Consider the following 17,350-nt stretch of genomic DNA (forward strand, 5'->3'; position numbering starts at 1 on the left):
ACTTCTCATAAATCTTCTCCTCAGTCTGGTCAAAAAGGGTTATACGCACTCTGAAAATGTGCTCCTATCTCCTCCTCCCTCTCCTCACACCTGCCAAGATCCTCATTCTCCTCGGCATCACGTAGAGTGCAGCCATTGTGGAAAAAAGGCTGAGGCCTCTATATAGGTTGCACCTGATTACCACCTGGTTTTAATTTGTGGTAAATTACATATGCAAAAGGCCATTCTGCGAATATTTGCAATTTGCAAATTTTTGATGCATCGCATTGCGACATGGTTTTGCGTGTCGCAATCTGCGTCTCGTAATTTGCGACATGAAATACCGAATCGCTATTTGCGAGTTGCAATTCGAGGTCGCAATTTGCGATATGCAAATAGGGATTCGGTTTTTCATGTCGCAAATTGTGAGACGAAGATTGCGACACGCAGAACCATGTTGCTTCACTAAAAATCGCAATTTTTGTGATTCCTTATTTTCGGGCTGCAAATGCCTTTCACACATTGCAGAACTTGTTTTTGCGTTTCCAAACGGCCGAATTTTGCGATTCGCACCGTTTGCGATTGCGAAAACGCTTGATACATCTGGCCCAAAATGAGAAGCAAAAGTTAAAGTTGAAAATTTTAAAACATTCTGTTAATATGAAGGAATTTGAAACTGGAGGCTAAAAATTAAGTTAAGATCCTTAGAGAGAGTTGTGGTAGCAGTGCAAGTGCATCAAACAGAATATAGTATGCACTTAAATTGAATTTAGAAAAGCCCTAATCTTCCCATTAAAATTATAACTTTTTTTTAAATTCCCCTGTGAATTAACTAAAATATTTAATCATACGTATTTTTTAGGAATGCTTTGTGTGTGTTGTTTTGTGTTTCAATCATTGAAAATGATGATGCCGGGCCCCCTAGCTACCAGTAATGACTCAGTAGGGATCCTTGGATTCAAATAATAATTCAGTTGGTGTTCCCAGGTTCCTTAATTAAGTGAGGGTGCACAGAAGTCAAAAGGTTAACAACCACTGTTCTAGTTCATTATTTCGGCTAGAAGTGGTCTGTTGCATTTCCACCAGATAATGGCCCTCATTATGTACATGGCGGTCTGGACCGCCATATAATGAACGTGGCTGAACCGCCACGTTTGAAACACCGCCACCGCCAGGCTTCTGCCACCAGGCAGCCTGGCGGTGGTGGCCTTTCTGATCAACTCAGGAGCGCTGCAAGCAGCGCTGCCCGCCGGATAATGAGGGGCCCCCATGCACTGCCCTGTTACGTGCAGTGAAATGCGTAACCGGTGCTGCTGCACCCACCACACTGCTACATTGCCGCCGGCTCCATTTGCAGCCAGCGTCAATGTTCAGGCCCTGCATCCAGCTGGGCCGGCTGGCAGAAACACTGTTTCCGCCCGCCGGCCCAGCTGGATGTTCGTAATGTGGCCGGCGGGGGGTTCTGTGTGTTGGCAGTCTTCTGTTGACCGTCAGCGACAATCTCAGCGGGTTTCCCCGCCAAGATCGTAACGACCCCCCAATGTGTTTGTCATTGTTACATCTTGAGAGCTCCTGTTAGTTTCTTTGGGTGGGTCAGATAATGTATTCAGGTTATTTTCCACCATATGTAGTAATCAGGGCCGGCTCCTCCGCAATGGTGAAGGAATGCCGCCCTACTAGCTCAGAGCCAGCAGCTGAAAAATGTGATTATTGTTTTATTTTTCAGCTGCTGTCTCTGATCCAGCATGGGCAAGGAGGGGTGGGGCTGGGCCATGGGAGGTGGAGGAGGAGTGGAGTGAGTACAACTAAGTGCGCATGTCAGTTTGTCCGGCCGTCTTAGGCTGTCCAAACCGACATGTGCAGTTAGGTTTGTCCAACCTAGCTGTGTTGCACAGCCGTCTTGGAGAAACAGCACAGATCCCAGTGCACTGTCTGAGAGGCAGACCAAGCCACTCAGACCAATCCTGGCACTGCTCTCATGCTAGTTATAGCATGAGGGCAGCTGCAGGATTGCATCAGGTGCCTGTGCTGATGTCTCAGGGACTGCTGGAACACCACCTGGAGAGCAGAGGAGAGAGATGGCTGACGGCAGCCATTGGAATAGTAAGTTCTTTTATTATTGAAGTATTTACCTCAACCCTGTTGTCACCTCCCCCCATCCCAGCACCACCCCCTCTCTGCCCCCTTTAGGTTTGTGCCTGCCGCCGTTGGTAGTAAAATGCTTGAGTAGGCATGAACCTTGTGAGCTCCAAATTGTGTGTGCTTTAGACGCCCAACCCAAGTTTGACGCCCAGTGCCTTGGCACTGCCCAGAAGCCAACCCTGTGTGTTTTAACTCCGACAGTTCAAGCGGGGCAGGCTTTGGGTGTTGCTAACAAGGTGCATGCCTGCTCATGCCTCTTACTGATCTTGACCCCAGAGTGTGTGTACGAGCGCTCATGCTGCTCCACACATCACATGACAGCAGCTGCAGCTTGTTATTTAAAAAAGACCAGCAGCTTACTTGTCTTTCTCTTGGTGAGTAGCAGGGTAGGCAAATCCAATGCGGAAGAGGGCCGCAGGTGTCATAGGCCAGTCATGGTAGCAGGATGCCAATGTGGTGGCACAGTTACCAAGGGGGGGCTTTTTTGCCCAGATAGAAACGCTAAGGAGAGCCAAGGCGGTTAAAAAAACAACTTTGAAATGAGTCTGTACTGGGCCATTTGTTCACGTTATTAATTTTGCCCTCTAAAACACCAATATTTTTCTTATTACAGTAATAACTCTTAAGGTAATCCATGCCAGGGGTGAAGTCCCTGTTTAGGGTTTAGTTATTTTGTATCTTTTAACAATGTTTGCTTTTTATGAATGTTTGCGTTTGCAGTTTTGTTTTTAGGTCGAGCGTAAGCATATGACATCTTGTATACTTTTAAGTATGCTTCTTCTGTGGGCTCCAGCTATTTCATTTGTTAGCTAAAATGTCATGAAAAAATCCTTGCTAACTAGTGGTAAGCCATGCCTCTTTAACACTCCTTCTTCTGTGTGTGAGCAGGGACCAACTACTGTATAATTACACTTTGTACTGTTTATCTGGTCTGCAGGGGATTTGTTTTTACTTTGTTTCCTGCTCCTACTCGCAGCTCCAGTCGGTACACCTCAGTTCACACAAACTGAGCCCTCAGCCATGCCAGTGCCAGGAATCCCACATGTGCTGTCTGCCAGAGTGCCTCAGTTCTTCCAGTCAGTACACTCTGCTGCTCCAGTACTGGGACCACGGGCACAGCTTCATCAGTGCACCTCAGTTCACACACTCCGAGCCCTCAGCTGTGCCTGTGCCTGGAACCCCACATGTGCTGTCTGCCATAGCGTCTCAGTTCTTCCAGTCAGTACGCTCTGCTGCTCCAGTACTAGGACCTCCGGTGCCGCTCCATCAGTGCACCTCAGTTCACACACTCCGAGCCCTCAGCCCTGCCAGTGCCAGGAACCCCACACAGCTGCCTACCAGAGCACCTCAGTTCTTCCAGTCAGGTCACTCTGCTGCTCCAGTACTGGGACCTCAGGCACCACTCCATCAGTGCACCTCAGTCCTCAAACACGGAGCCCTCAGCCATGCCAGTGCCAGGAACCCCACACGCACTGTCTGCCATAGCGCCTCAGTTCTTCCAGTCAGTACACTCTGCTGCTCTAGTACTGGAACCTCGAGCGTAGCTTCATCAGTGCACCTCAGCTCACGCACTCCAAGCCCCTCAGCCATGGCCAAACCCCACACACTGTTTGCCAGAGGACCTCAGTTCTTACAGCCAGTACACTCTGGCAGAGCTCTGTAAGTGCACCTCAGTTCACAGACTCCAAGCCCCTCAGCCATACCTGCGCCAGAACCCCACACATGCTGTCTGCCAGAGCACCTCATTTCTTTGCAGTCAGTAGACTCAGTTCCAGTACTGGGACCTAGGGCGCAGCTCCATCAGTGCAACTCAGTTTAACCCCAGCAAGGTCACTTCTTTTCCTATACTGGGACCCTGCTCACATACAGTTGCATTACAGCAGCTCAATTCTAATATTCAGTCCCACTGCCAAGCCAATACTGGACCCAAAAGAGCAAAAGACAGCTTAGCCAGTGCACCTCAAGTCTAACATCCAACGCCACTGTTGATGGGAACCATCACATCTCCACCAGAATCCATCAATTCTAACATTCAGTGCTCATTGCTTCCCAGTACTAAGGCTCACAAACACAGCCTTAAGTACTCCTCGCTTCAGTGGTCAGGAGGCAATGCCACTCCCATGCTGGGCCCCACTCGCAGCTTCACCAGGGCACCTCCAGGCTAACACTCAGCAACACTGGCATGCCAATACTAGGTTCCACACATAGCTCCACTAACATACCTCACTTCTGACCGTGTGATTTTGTTACTATTCCAGTACTGCAGCCCATATACAACTCATTCAGTGTTCCTCAACCCTAACCTGCAGTGCCTCATTATTCCAATACCTGGAATTACATGTCTGGTCCACACTCTGACTTCTGCTTGAGGATGTGGGGGAGCCAATTAAATCTATTCTTAGCTTCCATCTTATTTTGGAGTGTCTGTTTCACCTATCTCACTTTGTTCTTTCCTTTACTCTGTTTACTCTCAATGTTTTCTTTTTCCTCAACTTTTCTCTTTCCACCTCTTAAAATCCACATTTGCTCTTTCTTTCAACTGTTCATTTTTACTCCACTAACTTTTTTATTTCCCTCTTCCTCTTGCTACCTCCTTTTTCAAACTTGCACTGTTTCTTTCCTTGTTTCGTTCCTCTCTTTTTTCTTCATCAGGCATTCATTCTTTCACTATTTTTTTCTCTTCCCTTCATTTTTTCTTTGTCTTTTTTCTTTGTTCTTTCCTTTGAGTTGGAATGCATCCTTTCACTTTTGTCTTAGATCTTTCTTCCTTGCTTTCTCTGATGTTTTTCTTATCTTTATCTGTGAGTTCACATTTTACTATAACCCCCTCTTTTTCCCATCTGTATGTGGAAGCCACAAGTCACTTGTCGGGAGCCAAAGTGTCAAAGTGGTTTTATTATTCTGTGTCTGTGGGAAATGTGTCAGTACTACATGCTCTGGTTCTTTCGCTGCTTGTTCCTCTCACCATCTTTCTTTTTTCTCTAATGTTCATTTTCTCTTTCTTTTCCCACTTCTTTCATTATTTTTTCTTCTTTATCTTTCGTTCGCTAGCTACCTTCAATTTTTTCTTTTGTCTCACATGTTTGATCTATATCTTCTCTTAGTTGTGTTTTCAATTTCTTGTTCTTTCTTTCCCTTCTTTCTTTTATTTCTTTGCAACCCCTTCTCTTTCTTCTTTTTGTCTGTGGTAGTTCTTTCACTTCTTTTTTCCTGCCCCATCCGCTTTCTCTCCTAAGGCCTAGCCATCAATGGAGCAAAAGGTACAGTGGCACCGGGGCCCAGAGACCTACGAACCTCACTCAAATGTAATTACTGCTGTATTTCCCTACCGAAATTTCAGTCAACCATTTTCATTTCTTACTCCAGGGCTCTTGACAACTTTCCTACGCTACTTCTCTCCATCTTTGCACTCGACTCCCTTTTTCCTTTCACCCTCCAATCTGTCACAAATTATATTTTTGTTATGGTGTTTTGAGCATTACACTCTAATGACAAAAGTTTATTTCTGATAAAGGTTTATATGATAATTGTAAATGTTTTAAGATAGAGGAAGAAGGTAAATAGAAGTGCTTTAGTTAAATGCTGGGCCACTGGAACTATATGACAACATTATGAGGCAGGGTTGAACAAATTATGTGGCAAGAAAAGTCCAGTTATGAATTTACAATACCAATAGCTCTAACTCAAGAAAATGCTAGACCTTTTGCATTGCAAATGCTTGCTTTAAGTACCAAATGACGTTTGTATAGCGCATATACTGAATCGAGCCATTCATACATGCCAACATATTAAATCAGGACAGTGGCGATTTTGTGAAAAAAAAGGGGGAATGCATTTTCCCCATTGACTTCCACTGAAGCAAAGTCAATTACAGGCAAGAGACAGCTGAAATAAAGCCATTTTTGGCTTCAATAATTGGGACTATGCAGCATAAATTGGCTCTTTTGGCATGCATGGCCACTTCTATATGTTTGGGTGATATCAGGGTACGCATTGAAGGAAGTGCGTCCTCTTCACAGTGCCTGTCAGTAGGTCATAAAGGTGTGCATACTACATTCTCTTCCAATCATTGGCCTCTCTTTAGAGTAATGTTCGCTTGTGTGATGATACTAATGACTAATGTATGTGCAAGCAAAGCCAATAGGTCTGATTTGTTTTAGGAGCATGTTTATTGATATGTGACCTATCAGGATGCAGTGAAAGAAAACTCTGGGCGAGATTACGACCTTGGCGGAGGGGATTACTCATGTCCCAAATGTGACGGATATCCCGTCCGCCGTATTACAAGTTCCATAGGATATAACGGAACTTGTAATATGGCGGGAGGGATCCCCGTCACATTTGGGCCGGAGTAATCCCCTCCTCCAGGTCGTAATCAGGACCTCAGTGAGGCACAAATGCTTTGTAGGTGGCACTCTGTCACAAGAACAGGGTTCTCCTTGAAATATTTTAAGTGACGCAATCAGTTAGACATGCCTCACCTTTCGGAACGGATTCCTAGTTAGGCTTCTTTGGCCATTATCCTTTTGGAGAACCCATCCCCCACTCCCCATACACTGCGCCATCCCACTTAAAGCACTGAAAGTGGGAAAGGGGCAACCTCAATTCATAACCATATATATTTAAAATAAGGATTTACTTTTAAATTTCTGACTGTGCTGTGTGTGGGAAAGGGTCCTGTAGTGGTCAACACGGACAGTGAATACAGCCTGTCACTGAAATGTGATACTATGTTGTCTTATATTAAAGCCGTTAGCCCTACAAATGAAAAGTTCTTACCTGGTTCTAGGCACAGACTGCAAGAACCCTTACAGTAATTAAAGGCAGCCATACAGTCCCTATTTACATTTCACTCATTTTAGTTTATATTGCATGGTATGTGCTCCTAGCCTGTTGGAGTATTTCCTTTTCTTTGATGAGTTTCTGTAGTTTTGATTTCCATGTAACATGTAGTGCCTACTGTGAATCTGTTGCCTCAAAGTGTATGGGTGAGTTTAAAGTGTGAATGGGTGTTGAGAATGAGGCATGAATGAGAGCTCTGGAGTTGAGACCGAAACCAGTGTATGTCATTCTTCTCAGAGCCTTTCACTTGGTCAGAAAAGTATCCTGCATAGCCCTGATGAAGTCAAGTTAAGGGTATCCATCTTTAGACAAAGGACATGTTGGCTAGCAGGATCTATTGAGAAGACTTTATACAAAGGAGTGGAGTGTGATTATTGTGGAGTGCTCGAGATTATTGTTTATGCTTATGGACTTTGTCCCCTACAAGAAGATTTTGGTGTCTTTTCTTCCTCTCGGAGCATCCAATGATATATATGATACTGTGTATGGAATTTAGACACTTAGGGGGTTATTACAACTTTGGAGGAGGTGTTAATCCGTCCCAAAAGTGACGGTAAAGTGACGGATATACCACCAGCCGTATTACTAGTCCATTATATCCTATGGAACTCGTAATACGGCTGGTGGTATATCCGTCACTTTACCATAAATTTTGGGACGGATTAACACCTCCTCCAATGTTGTAATAACCCCCTTAGTGGGCTGACTGGTGGGAACATTATATTACAGTGTTCCCACTGGGCTTACCGGAGATAACAGTGCTACGGTATTGGTCTTGGCTCACTTAAGGGAGCCGAGACTAATACCGTAGCACACCAGCTTGCCCAGATGGCACACTGTCTGCAAAGCAGGCAGTGCACATTCTGAGGGTGCTGGGCAGGGGCCCCCCTGAGGCCGCCGGCCCTGACTTTTCATGAGCCTTTCCATGGTGGTGTGACCCTCTCAGAAAGGCTTGCGGAAAGTGGAGTCGTGATCAGCACGGCAGCGCTGAATTCAGTGCCACCTTGGCTCCCCGCAAATCCAACCACCGTCAGCCCATCGGGAACAATATTCCTGGTGGAGATGGCAGTCTTGAGGCAGTCCAACTGCCTGGGTTGTAATGTGACGGTCACACTGCCTGGAGTGCGGCGTGGTCCAACTGACACCGCGAGGCTCATAATGAGGGCCTAAGTGTGTGTGCTTCATTTCTCCCTTCTTCCATAAATAGAATCTGTTTCCAATATTTTATTTGAAAATAAAGTTAATTCCTATGAAAAATAGTAACGTATGAACAATTGAAGACCAAGGGCCTGATTACAACTTTGGAGGAGGTGTTAATCCGTCCCAAAAGTGATGGTAAAGTGACGGATATACCACCAGCCGTATTACAAGTCCATTATATCCTATGGAACTCGTAATACGGCTGGCGGTATATCCGTCACATTTGGGACAGATTAACACCTCCTCCAAAGTTGTAATCAGGCCCCAAGTCTTACCAAAACATACAAATCGTAATATAATAAGAAAAACAAGCCACAAGAGAAAAGATGCACACATGTTCAGGGAAATCTGAACATCTTAAAATTTCCCTTAAATTACACCTAATGGTAATTAACGCATTTCTACTACCTAATTTTAAACTTGATTGAGTTTGTTGATTACTAATTCCTACATTTGTCTTCTTCTTAGGTAATTCACAGAAAAACGCATCATTTTTTTTTTTTATTACATTTCTAAACAGGAGGTAAATACATTCAAAGAGAGAATACTGGATTGATATTGAAGTAGGCTACTTTTTAAGTGTACAAATGAGGAAGGGACGAACAATTGGGAAAAAAGGAGATGGGGTAGTCTATTACGGAAAATAAGTATATTAGTTTGAGCCCTTATGGTGGAAATCAGGAAACCGTATGAATGAAAATTAGAGGGTTACTGAAAATTGTAATAGAGGAAAACACTGATAAATTATGGGTACTGCTGACCAATAGGCTCTTTTGCCGGTCTGCCACATGGAAAACTAAAACAAAAATAGGGCTCAGATTTATGTGGGCCCATCGCCATTCTAATTCCACATTGGCGTTATTTTTTTATGCTAATGTGATGTTACAAGGCCAAAATCGCCGTGACATATTTACAAAGTGGTGCAATGCTTGCATTATGCCACTTTGTAAGCCCTTGCCCTGCGCCAGGCATAATGTATGCAAGGAGGGCACTCCGACGAAAAGGGGGCAGAAAAAATGGCTCAAAGAAATCTATAAGATTTCTTTGCGTCATTTTCATCGTCATTTTTTAACGCCTGCCAAGAGCAGCCTTTAAAAGAGGCTCTCATAATGTTCAATGGGTCTCTGGGTGCTTTGCAGGATTTTTTACGCTAATCCTGCAAAAAACTGGACTAGAGCCAAAAATTATGGCACTAGTCCCCTTGACTACCAGCATGGTGTGCCATATTTTAAATACGTTGCGCACATGGTGAAGTTAGGGGGGCGCTAAGGGGTGCTAGAAAAGTGGCCCTGCACTAGGTGCAGCACCACTTTTCATAAATCTGCCCCTAAATGTTTTTCCTAAATTTACTATTGTGTCCCCTTTAAATTAGGGGTATGCACCTTTGTGGGGGGGATAATACTAAAAGTATGCTTATTGTTTCCCTCCTATTTGCCCATGTAAAATTCTGAATCAGGATTACTTTGCAACTATGGATCCCATGACCAAACCTAGTGTTTCTGTTATGTTAATAGTCGAACCTTGTTTTTTTTCTTGTTTTTTTAATGCAAAACGGTCAGATCTGTTTTTTTTTTTATTTATTTGTGAGAAATTAAAATCATGATCTCTCCTTAGACAGTATGCAAACATTTAGATTCAGTGTATACATAAAATGCATGTGATTTATTTTCAGCCATTAGGCACATGCAGCACTTTAGTGAACAAACTGCTTGTTTAAGAATCTTGCATGTTTCTTGTCCCCAAGTTATTACTTTTCTCTATTGTATGTGTGGAGCAAGTAAGTAAGTGTGTGCATTGTCTGCAAAGCTTGGACATCCATATATATATGCACATTAAGGCCAGTCATAAAAATCTAAGCCAAATTTAGGTGTTTGAAATTACTATAGTCCGACTCCCAGACATATTGTTTGGGTGTAATAGACAACGAGTTTTAGGTTGTCCTTGGGGCAAGTATGCTAAACCCCTGCAGCACAACCCCTTTTGCTGCCAGGTCACAGTACCACATTATGGATCAGGGAAGGGCATTTTCTGCAGTTAAGGTAATATGTGTCCATATGTTAATGCTGTTTGAACATGTATTTATGGTTCATTAATTCAAAGCCTCTGTTATTAGGGTGAGTGCTCTAAGAAAATGTTGTAAGCTCTGACTTCACTGCTGACAGTGGTTCCAGTGTAAAACTGTGGACACACATTTGCAAAGTTTAACAATATGGGGCTATAAATAATGCTTACAGAATGCCCTCAGGATTGATTCAAATATTCATAGAAGCTCGAAAGCAAAATTAGTCTTTGCTTTGAAATTAAATGATTAAAAAAATGCAACTAATTAATTAAACTGCTGTGAAATTTTAGGTACCATTTCTTTGAAGCATAATCTAGTAAAAATGGGTTGATGAAGGTAGGTGGTCAACCTTTTGGTTTTGTCAATGCGTGTCATGTTTTGACATGTTTTTTGTAAAACTTTGTTGTTGTGGGGACTGCCAGGCCCTCACCATTATAACAAATATCGGAAAAAAACAACAGACAGATTTATAAAAGTGGCGGTGCACCTAGTGCAGCGCCACTTTTCTTGCTCCCCTTAGCGACCCCCTAGCTCCACCATGTGTGTGCTGCATATATGGCGCACCATGGTGGTAGTTAGGCAACTAGCATCAGAACTTTTGACGCTAATTCGGTGCTTTGCTAGATAAGTGTCAAAAATGTTGACGCTAATCCTGCAAAGCACCCAGAGGCCCAATGAAACCAATGGGAGCCTCCTTTTAACACCTGCTCTGAGCAGGCGTTAAAAATGTCAGAAAAAATGACACAAAGAAATCTCTTAGATTTCTTTGCGCCATTTTTTTGCCCCCCATAACGCCAGACCGCCCCCCTTGCATTCATTATGCCTGGCGCAGGCATAGGCGGTCATTCTGACCGCGGCGGGCGGCGGTCGCCGCCCGCCATGCGGTCACCCGCGAATGACCGCACCGCGGTCAAAAGACCGCGGCGGCCATTCTGACTTTCCCGCTGGGCCAGCGGGGGCCCTCCAAAAGAGCGCCCGCCGGCCCAGCGGGAAAGCCCCTGCAACAATGAAGCCGGGTCCGAATGGAGCCGGCGGAGTTGCAGGGGTGCGACGGGTGCAGCGGCACCCGTCGCGATTTTCACTGTCTGCTAAGCAGACAGTGAAAATCTTTGTGGGGCCCTGTTAGGGGGCCCCTGCACTGCCCATGCCAGTGGCATGGGCAGTGCAGGGGCCCCCAGGGGCCCCACGACACCCGTTCCCGCCAGCCTGGTTCTGGCGGTGAAAACCGCCAGAACCAGGCTGGCGGGAAGGGGGTCGGAATCCCCATGGCGGCGCTGCAAGCAGCGCCGCCATGGAGGATTCCCTGGGCCAGGGGAAAACCGGCGGGAAACCGCCGGTTCCCCTTTTCTGACCGCGGCTTTACCGCCGCGGTCAGAATAGCCCTGGAAGCACCGCCAGCCTGTTGGCGGTGCTTCCGCTGCCCTCCGCCCTGGCGGTCAGAGACCGCCAGGGTTGGAATGAGGGCCATAATGTGGCGCACGGGGTTTTAAAGTGGAGCAATGCTTTGGCGGAAAGCAAGCATTGCATCACTTTGTAAATTTGACGCCGCGTTTTTGTCCATCTAACTAGCGTAAAATAAATGGCGCTAGTGTGTCGGTAAATGGTGCTAGGCCCTCTTAAATCAAGGCCAATATTTTTTGTCTCAAAAAGCACACATTGCCATAGCAGCCTCTGCTACTGAAATAACTATTTTGTGTGCCTGTATGCTCCTTGTGAAACTAACAGAGGAACCAATCTATAGATAGATAGACAGAGAGAGAGAGAATTGTAATAAAAAGAAAAGGTCTTGGTTAGCTCAATAACTAATCAGGGGCCCAATTCATAGATAAAAGTGCACTCACAGTATATATCCCTGCATTAGTGTAGATTTACAGCTTTAATTATTTCACAATAATTTATAGAAGTAGGCCCAGGAATTGTACTCCTAGAAAATATGTGTGAACTGCATTTTAGCATGAGCAAATATGCATGTGTTGAGCGTTTGCAGGTTCACTTTCACTCCAACTACTTTTTTTCAAGCTGTGGTAGACATTTATTTCTGCCCTTGTCAGGAGAAATTTCTAACCTTTTTCAGTATCACAAAAGATTAGAGAAGAGCTGGTGAACACCCCTAAAACATGCAAGTTAGTAGGTTGGCACAGACTCAAAGTGCATTCCAGCCCTGGAACTATTGCTTAACGCGACCTCCAACACCAGTAGGGAAACATCACTAACAAAGCAGTCAATGCAATGCTCTGCATTGACTAAGCTACCATTATCACGCATATGCGTGTACTACCTATGCATTTAGCACACATTCCATTACAAGACATATGCATGGTGACGGGAGAAAGAGCAGTCCATGTGGAACAGGAAGGAGCAGTGACCAGAGGAGAGAGAGGTAAGTGGGCTGGTTTTGGGGGGGGGTGTTGAGGTACTTTTTAGGACAGGGTCGGGTAGTTTTTAGGACAGGGTACGTTTTAGGGTTTAGGGTGCTGGTAATTTTTAGGACAGGGCGGGTTCGATTTTTTAGGACGGGGCAGGGTAACTTTTAGGGTTTAGGGCGGGTGGGGTGGTTTTTAGGGTAGGTTTTAGGGTTTAGGGCGGGGGTCCGGTAGTTTTTAGGAGAGGGTGGGGCAGGTTTTGAAACAGGGTAGGTTTTAGGGCTTAGGGTGGGGTGAGGGCTGGGGTCGTTTTTAAGAAAGGGTGGGGCAGGTTTAAGGAGAGGGCAGGGTAGCCTTTAGGGTTTAGGGAAAAGGCAGGGTTTGGGGTAGTTTTTAGGGCAAGGCTTGGTAGGTTGTAGGGTTCAGGGTGGGGGCGAGGGTCGGGGTAGTTTTTAGGACAGGGTAGGTTTTAGGGTTTAGGGCAGGGGGTTGGGATAGTTGTTAGGGCAGGTTGAGGTCATTTTTAGGACAGGGTAGGTTCTAGAGTTTAGGGCTGGATGTTGGGTAGTTTTTAGGGAGGGTGGGCTAGGTTTTAGGACATGACAGGGTAGTTTTTAGGGTTTGGGGGGTCAGGGTACTTTTTAGGACAGAGAAGGGTAGGTTTTAGGACAGGGCAGGGTAGCTTTTAGGGTTTAGTGCGGGGGCCAGAATAGTTTTTAGGATGGGGTAGGTTTTAGATTTCAGGGCCGGGGAGTCAGAGTAGTTTTTTAGGACAGGATGGGGTCGTTTTTAGGACAGGGTAGGTTTTAGATTTTAGGGTTTAGGGCGGGGTGGGGGTCAGGGTAGTTTTTAGAACAAGGCGGGGTAGGTTTTAGAACAGACCATGGTAGCTTTTTAGTGTTTAGGGTGGGGGGTCCAGGTAGTTATTAGGACAGTCCGGGGTAGGTTTTAGGGCCGGGGGTAGGGTAGTTTTTAGGACAGGGTGGTGTCGTTTTTAGGACAGGATAGGTTTTAGGGTTTAGGGCGTGGTGGGGGTCGGGTAGTTTTTAGGACAGGATGGGGTAGGTTTTAGAGTTTAGGGCGGGGGGCTCGGTAAAGACGCAGTCATTGTAGAGGCTGCGTTGTAAAGGCATGCATGATATATGCATGTGTTGTTCCATCGTACATCCCACCAGTATGGAGAAGGTGCCAAAAAGTGAGAATTGTTAGAATTCAAATCCTACTATAGTATGTAGCTTGGCATAATGATAAAGGCTAACTGAGCTCTTATAAACTGAAATTGCTGCCATAATTTATCGCCACACTACGTGGCACCAAAGGGACAAGTGATTTTTTTTTATAGGACAAGTAGATTTATAAAGCAACCTGTCCCCTGGGTAAGTAGGTATTTTATTAAATTCCACACCTCTGTGAATTACGTTAACATACCTAATTCTGTATTTACTGACGTTCATGCAATAGAGCACTGTGTCAAAAGTTCCTAAAATGTCTAGTGTGAATGATAAGAAAATGCACAGCACCAAAATTACAAAAGGTCACGCTTCTTTGGTGGCACACAAACATAAGGCATGTTTTGCACCACACTTTTGCACTACAGCAAAAAGACAAGCCAGTGCAGTCTAGCTTGTGATTTGTAGTCAAAGTACACCCTCCAGACTAATTCTAACACCCAAACGAAGCTAAATTACGTAAAAAAGCATATTTTCTATCTATGTCACGTTCTATACGTAAGAATATCACATGGTGTACTGCTGGCCCGATTGTGTGCACATGGTTTCACTTGGCGCAAGGTTTTAATGGAAGCCATTTCAGGCTATTTTAGTTGATCTGTCTTTGCTTCAAAGCCTGAGATGTTTGCACAGGTCCACCTCAGACGGCAAGGGCCAAGACTTTTGGTGCTGAAAACCTTTACCACAAAAAAGGTTTCCATTTGTTCTGATTTGCATCGCATCAGGGCCCATGCACATTTTCTGTAAAGTGGAGCACAAGATTTGCTAATTTGTTGGAGCCTTAGTAAGTACCATCATGTTTATAGTAAGAGCGTGTTATTTTCTGCAAAAGAAATAAAGCAAGTTAGTGAACGTGACGCATGTAATAATGTAAATACCATCACATTAAAAATTAGCACCACCTAGGCAATGTATGTAATCTTACCCCTCTTACCACACGTTTCTTTTGCTACCAAATGCCCTCATGTGAAGTGACACATTAGCACTTCGCACACTGTGATTTTTGTGTCTGCGCTTAAAATATTTAAAATTAAACTGAAAGTCCTAAAATAAGATGTGGCATTCGATAAAAAAAAAAAACAAGAGTGGCTGAAGGGATCACAGAAGCCATAGGGCCACTGGAGGTTTCTTTAAATGTGTTTATCCCTGGGATAAATTCCATCTTTCTTGATGAGGAGGAGATTTTAACTTACCACTAAAGTAGTTTTCTTTAAAATGTCTTCTTTTTGTAATTTTGGTTCCATATGGATAGTTTAAGCGGGACTCGGGAGATGTATACAGTTCTCTAAAAGGAGTAGATACAGCAAGAAAACGAACAAACTGCTCAGTCGCTTCCCTTTTTGTCTCGTTGAAGCTGCAGGGCGCGGGTGCTGTCGGAGATTCGCAGGAAGATGTTGCAGGCAATGGGGATGGAGGTGGAACCACACATTCCTGCTGGGCGCGCGGCAGCACTCAGGCATCTCTGGGGCCATCACCTCATGAATTTGGGGGGGAAACCAAGCTCCCAGCATCCAAGTAAGTGTCAAAGCCACTGCTGCAGGTCTCTCTGTGAACCTATCACTTCTGAGCAGAGCTGCTATACTTTAATAGGGTGGTAGCAGCACTTCTTTCCAGAGCTATCGTACTTTAACAGGTGCCTGAGCTACTAGCAGAACTTTAATCTTATGAATCGACAGCATGAGTACTCCTTTCCAGACGTGTACTATTTTGATAGAACACGACCAGAATTTCTATACAGAAAGAAATTGCTTATTTTATATATAAATATTTGGATGCGTGGGCCATTTTTGTAGTACTTTGAATGACCATGCATGAACAAATGTGATCTTTAAATAGTTTGTCATAATACAATGTATAATGAGTATATCATGCATTTGTTGCTCATATTTCTAACCCTTCCGTGAGAAATCATTGTAAAGAAGCTATAGGCCCCCAGTCAGTGCCCTATCACATCACCCTGAATGCTGCAATGGAATTTTATTTTATTTGTGGCATTTTATATATCGCAAACACGGCCCATAGGCATAATACTGCTTTACAATGAAGCTGATTGTATCAATAATAAACAAAAGATGTTCATGGAACATTTAAGTTGGAGAGAAACCCTTGGCTAGCCTCCCCGTGGGTACAGCACTTGGCAAGTTTTCAATGTAAAGCATAGCAGTAACAAGCAGGTGGTGAGAAATGAGAGATTTCCCAGAAGCGGAACGTATTAATAACAAATAGCAGATAGACATGGCACATTAAAGGTGGCGATAACACCAGGGTGTCCTCCCGCGAGGTAGATCGCGCCACATCTGATCACTGTAAGACCTGACAATGACAGGCAGGTGGTGACCATTGTCCATTACCCACTTGCACTGCGCAGTCACTGTTTAGGAGCACCTGCACTAGTATTTTGCTTCAGTTGTTCAATTTAAGTATATTTTTCCTAATAAAATGGATATACTACTGAATGAATCCTATTGAGTCACAGGGTTTTAGTGGTACAACCACTGCTGTGGAAGTTTAGGATTACACTTCCCCCGGGGGACCATTGTTTGCTGTTGCAAACTTTTGTTTTAGTACAGCTAGGTCCCTGACTTTTCAGTTTCTCGCTCCATCTCTTTCGCGTGCCCCCTTTTTCATTCGCACACATATGAAACATTGTGCACTACCAGCGCCTGAAACAAGTCATGACTCATCTCACCTCTGATGTTCCTAAGCACATGTGCTATGATGTGTCAGAACACTGTGAAAAGCGCAAGTAAAAAAAAGCTACATTCATACTAGTAACATGCCGGACCTTCAAATTAAGCAACAGCTAAAATTCCCGAGTTTATTAAAAATAAAATAAACTTTGAAAACAAGCACACAGTTGTTTTTTTTTAAAGCTAAACGTTTTTCAATAAAAAAACAGAAAATTCAAAATGAACAAAAGAAAATGTGCAAAGAAACCTATGAAATATGTGTTCGAACATTGGTAGATTATGGAGACACCATAGTCAAACAAGGTTTGCCAACGAGCATGACACCAGGGAGTCTCCATATGAGGGGGGTGAGGGGGCAAGAGTCTTTCCAATATCTCAGGTGAGGCCATGAGAAGCAGGCGACCAGTGGACAGTGATAACAAGCTCAAATGACTAGAAATAAGAAAATCATCTAAGAGGTAAGGTAAGCAGAACTGGGGACAGACAAAGAAAAAGGAAGGCTGGAGAGGGCAGAGAACAGATTGAGAAACAAAGAATAAATGGATGAACTGGAAGAATCTTGAGCAAAAGTAACATGAGAAAAAGATTTACGATCTATGTCTCATTTACAAAAATGCGCAAATGTATTGCTCTCACAATTTCCTGAAAGTAGATTGGCCTTTGCAAAAGCAAGAGAGATGAGATGTTAAGTTGTCTTAGATGAAAGCAAAAAGTTCTGGTTAAAATCTCTTGTATTTCTTGAAAGAATGGCAAGAAATGATGTATAACAATGTAGGTGCTAAAGTACCTAGCACATGCTCCTTGCAACAACCTGTTATTTCGTTTCTCATTACACCGGCCTGC

General features: G+C 44.3%; 1 protein-coding gene across 2 annotated transcripts in view; it reads left to right on the forward strand.

The window, feature by feature from the left end:
• The window catches only part of LOC138259960 (inhibin alpha chain-like), a 214,025-nt gene that overhangs the window by 158,526 nt on the left and 38,149 nt on the right, over positions 1-17,350 (forward strand). For both annotated transcript variants that reach the window (XM_069207972.1, XM_069207971.1), the window contains exon 2: positions 15,172-15,332. In XM_069207972.1, the coding sequence (XP_069064073.1) occupies positions 15,209-15,332 (124 nt within the window). In that variant the 5' untranslated portion in view covers positions 15,172-15,208. The remainder of the gene's footprint in view (positions 1-15,171; positions 15,333-17,350) is intronic.

This window comes from Pleurodeles waltl, chromosome 9 (assembly GCF_031143425.1).
Source record: "Pleurodeles waltl isolate 20211129_DDA chromosome 9, aPleWal1.hap1.20221129, whole genome shotgun sequence".
Lineage (NCBI taxonomy): Eukaryota > Metazoa > Chordata > Amphibia > Caudata > Salamandridae > Pleurodeles > Pleurodeles waltl.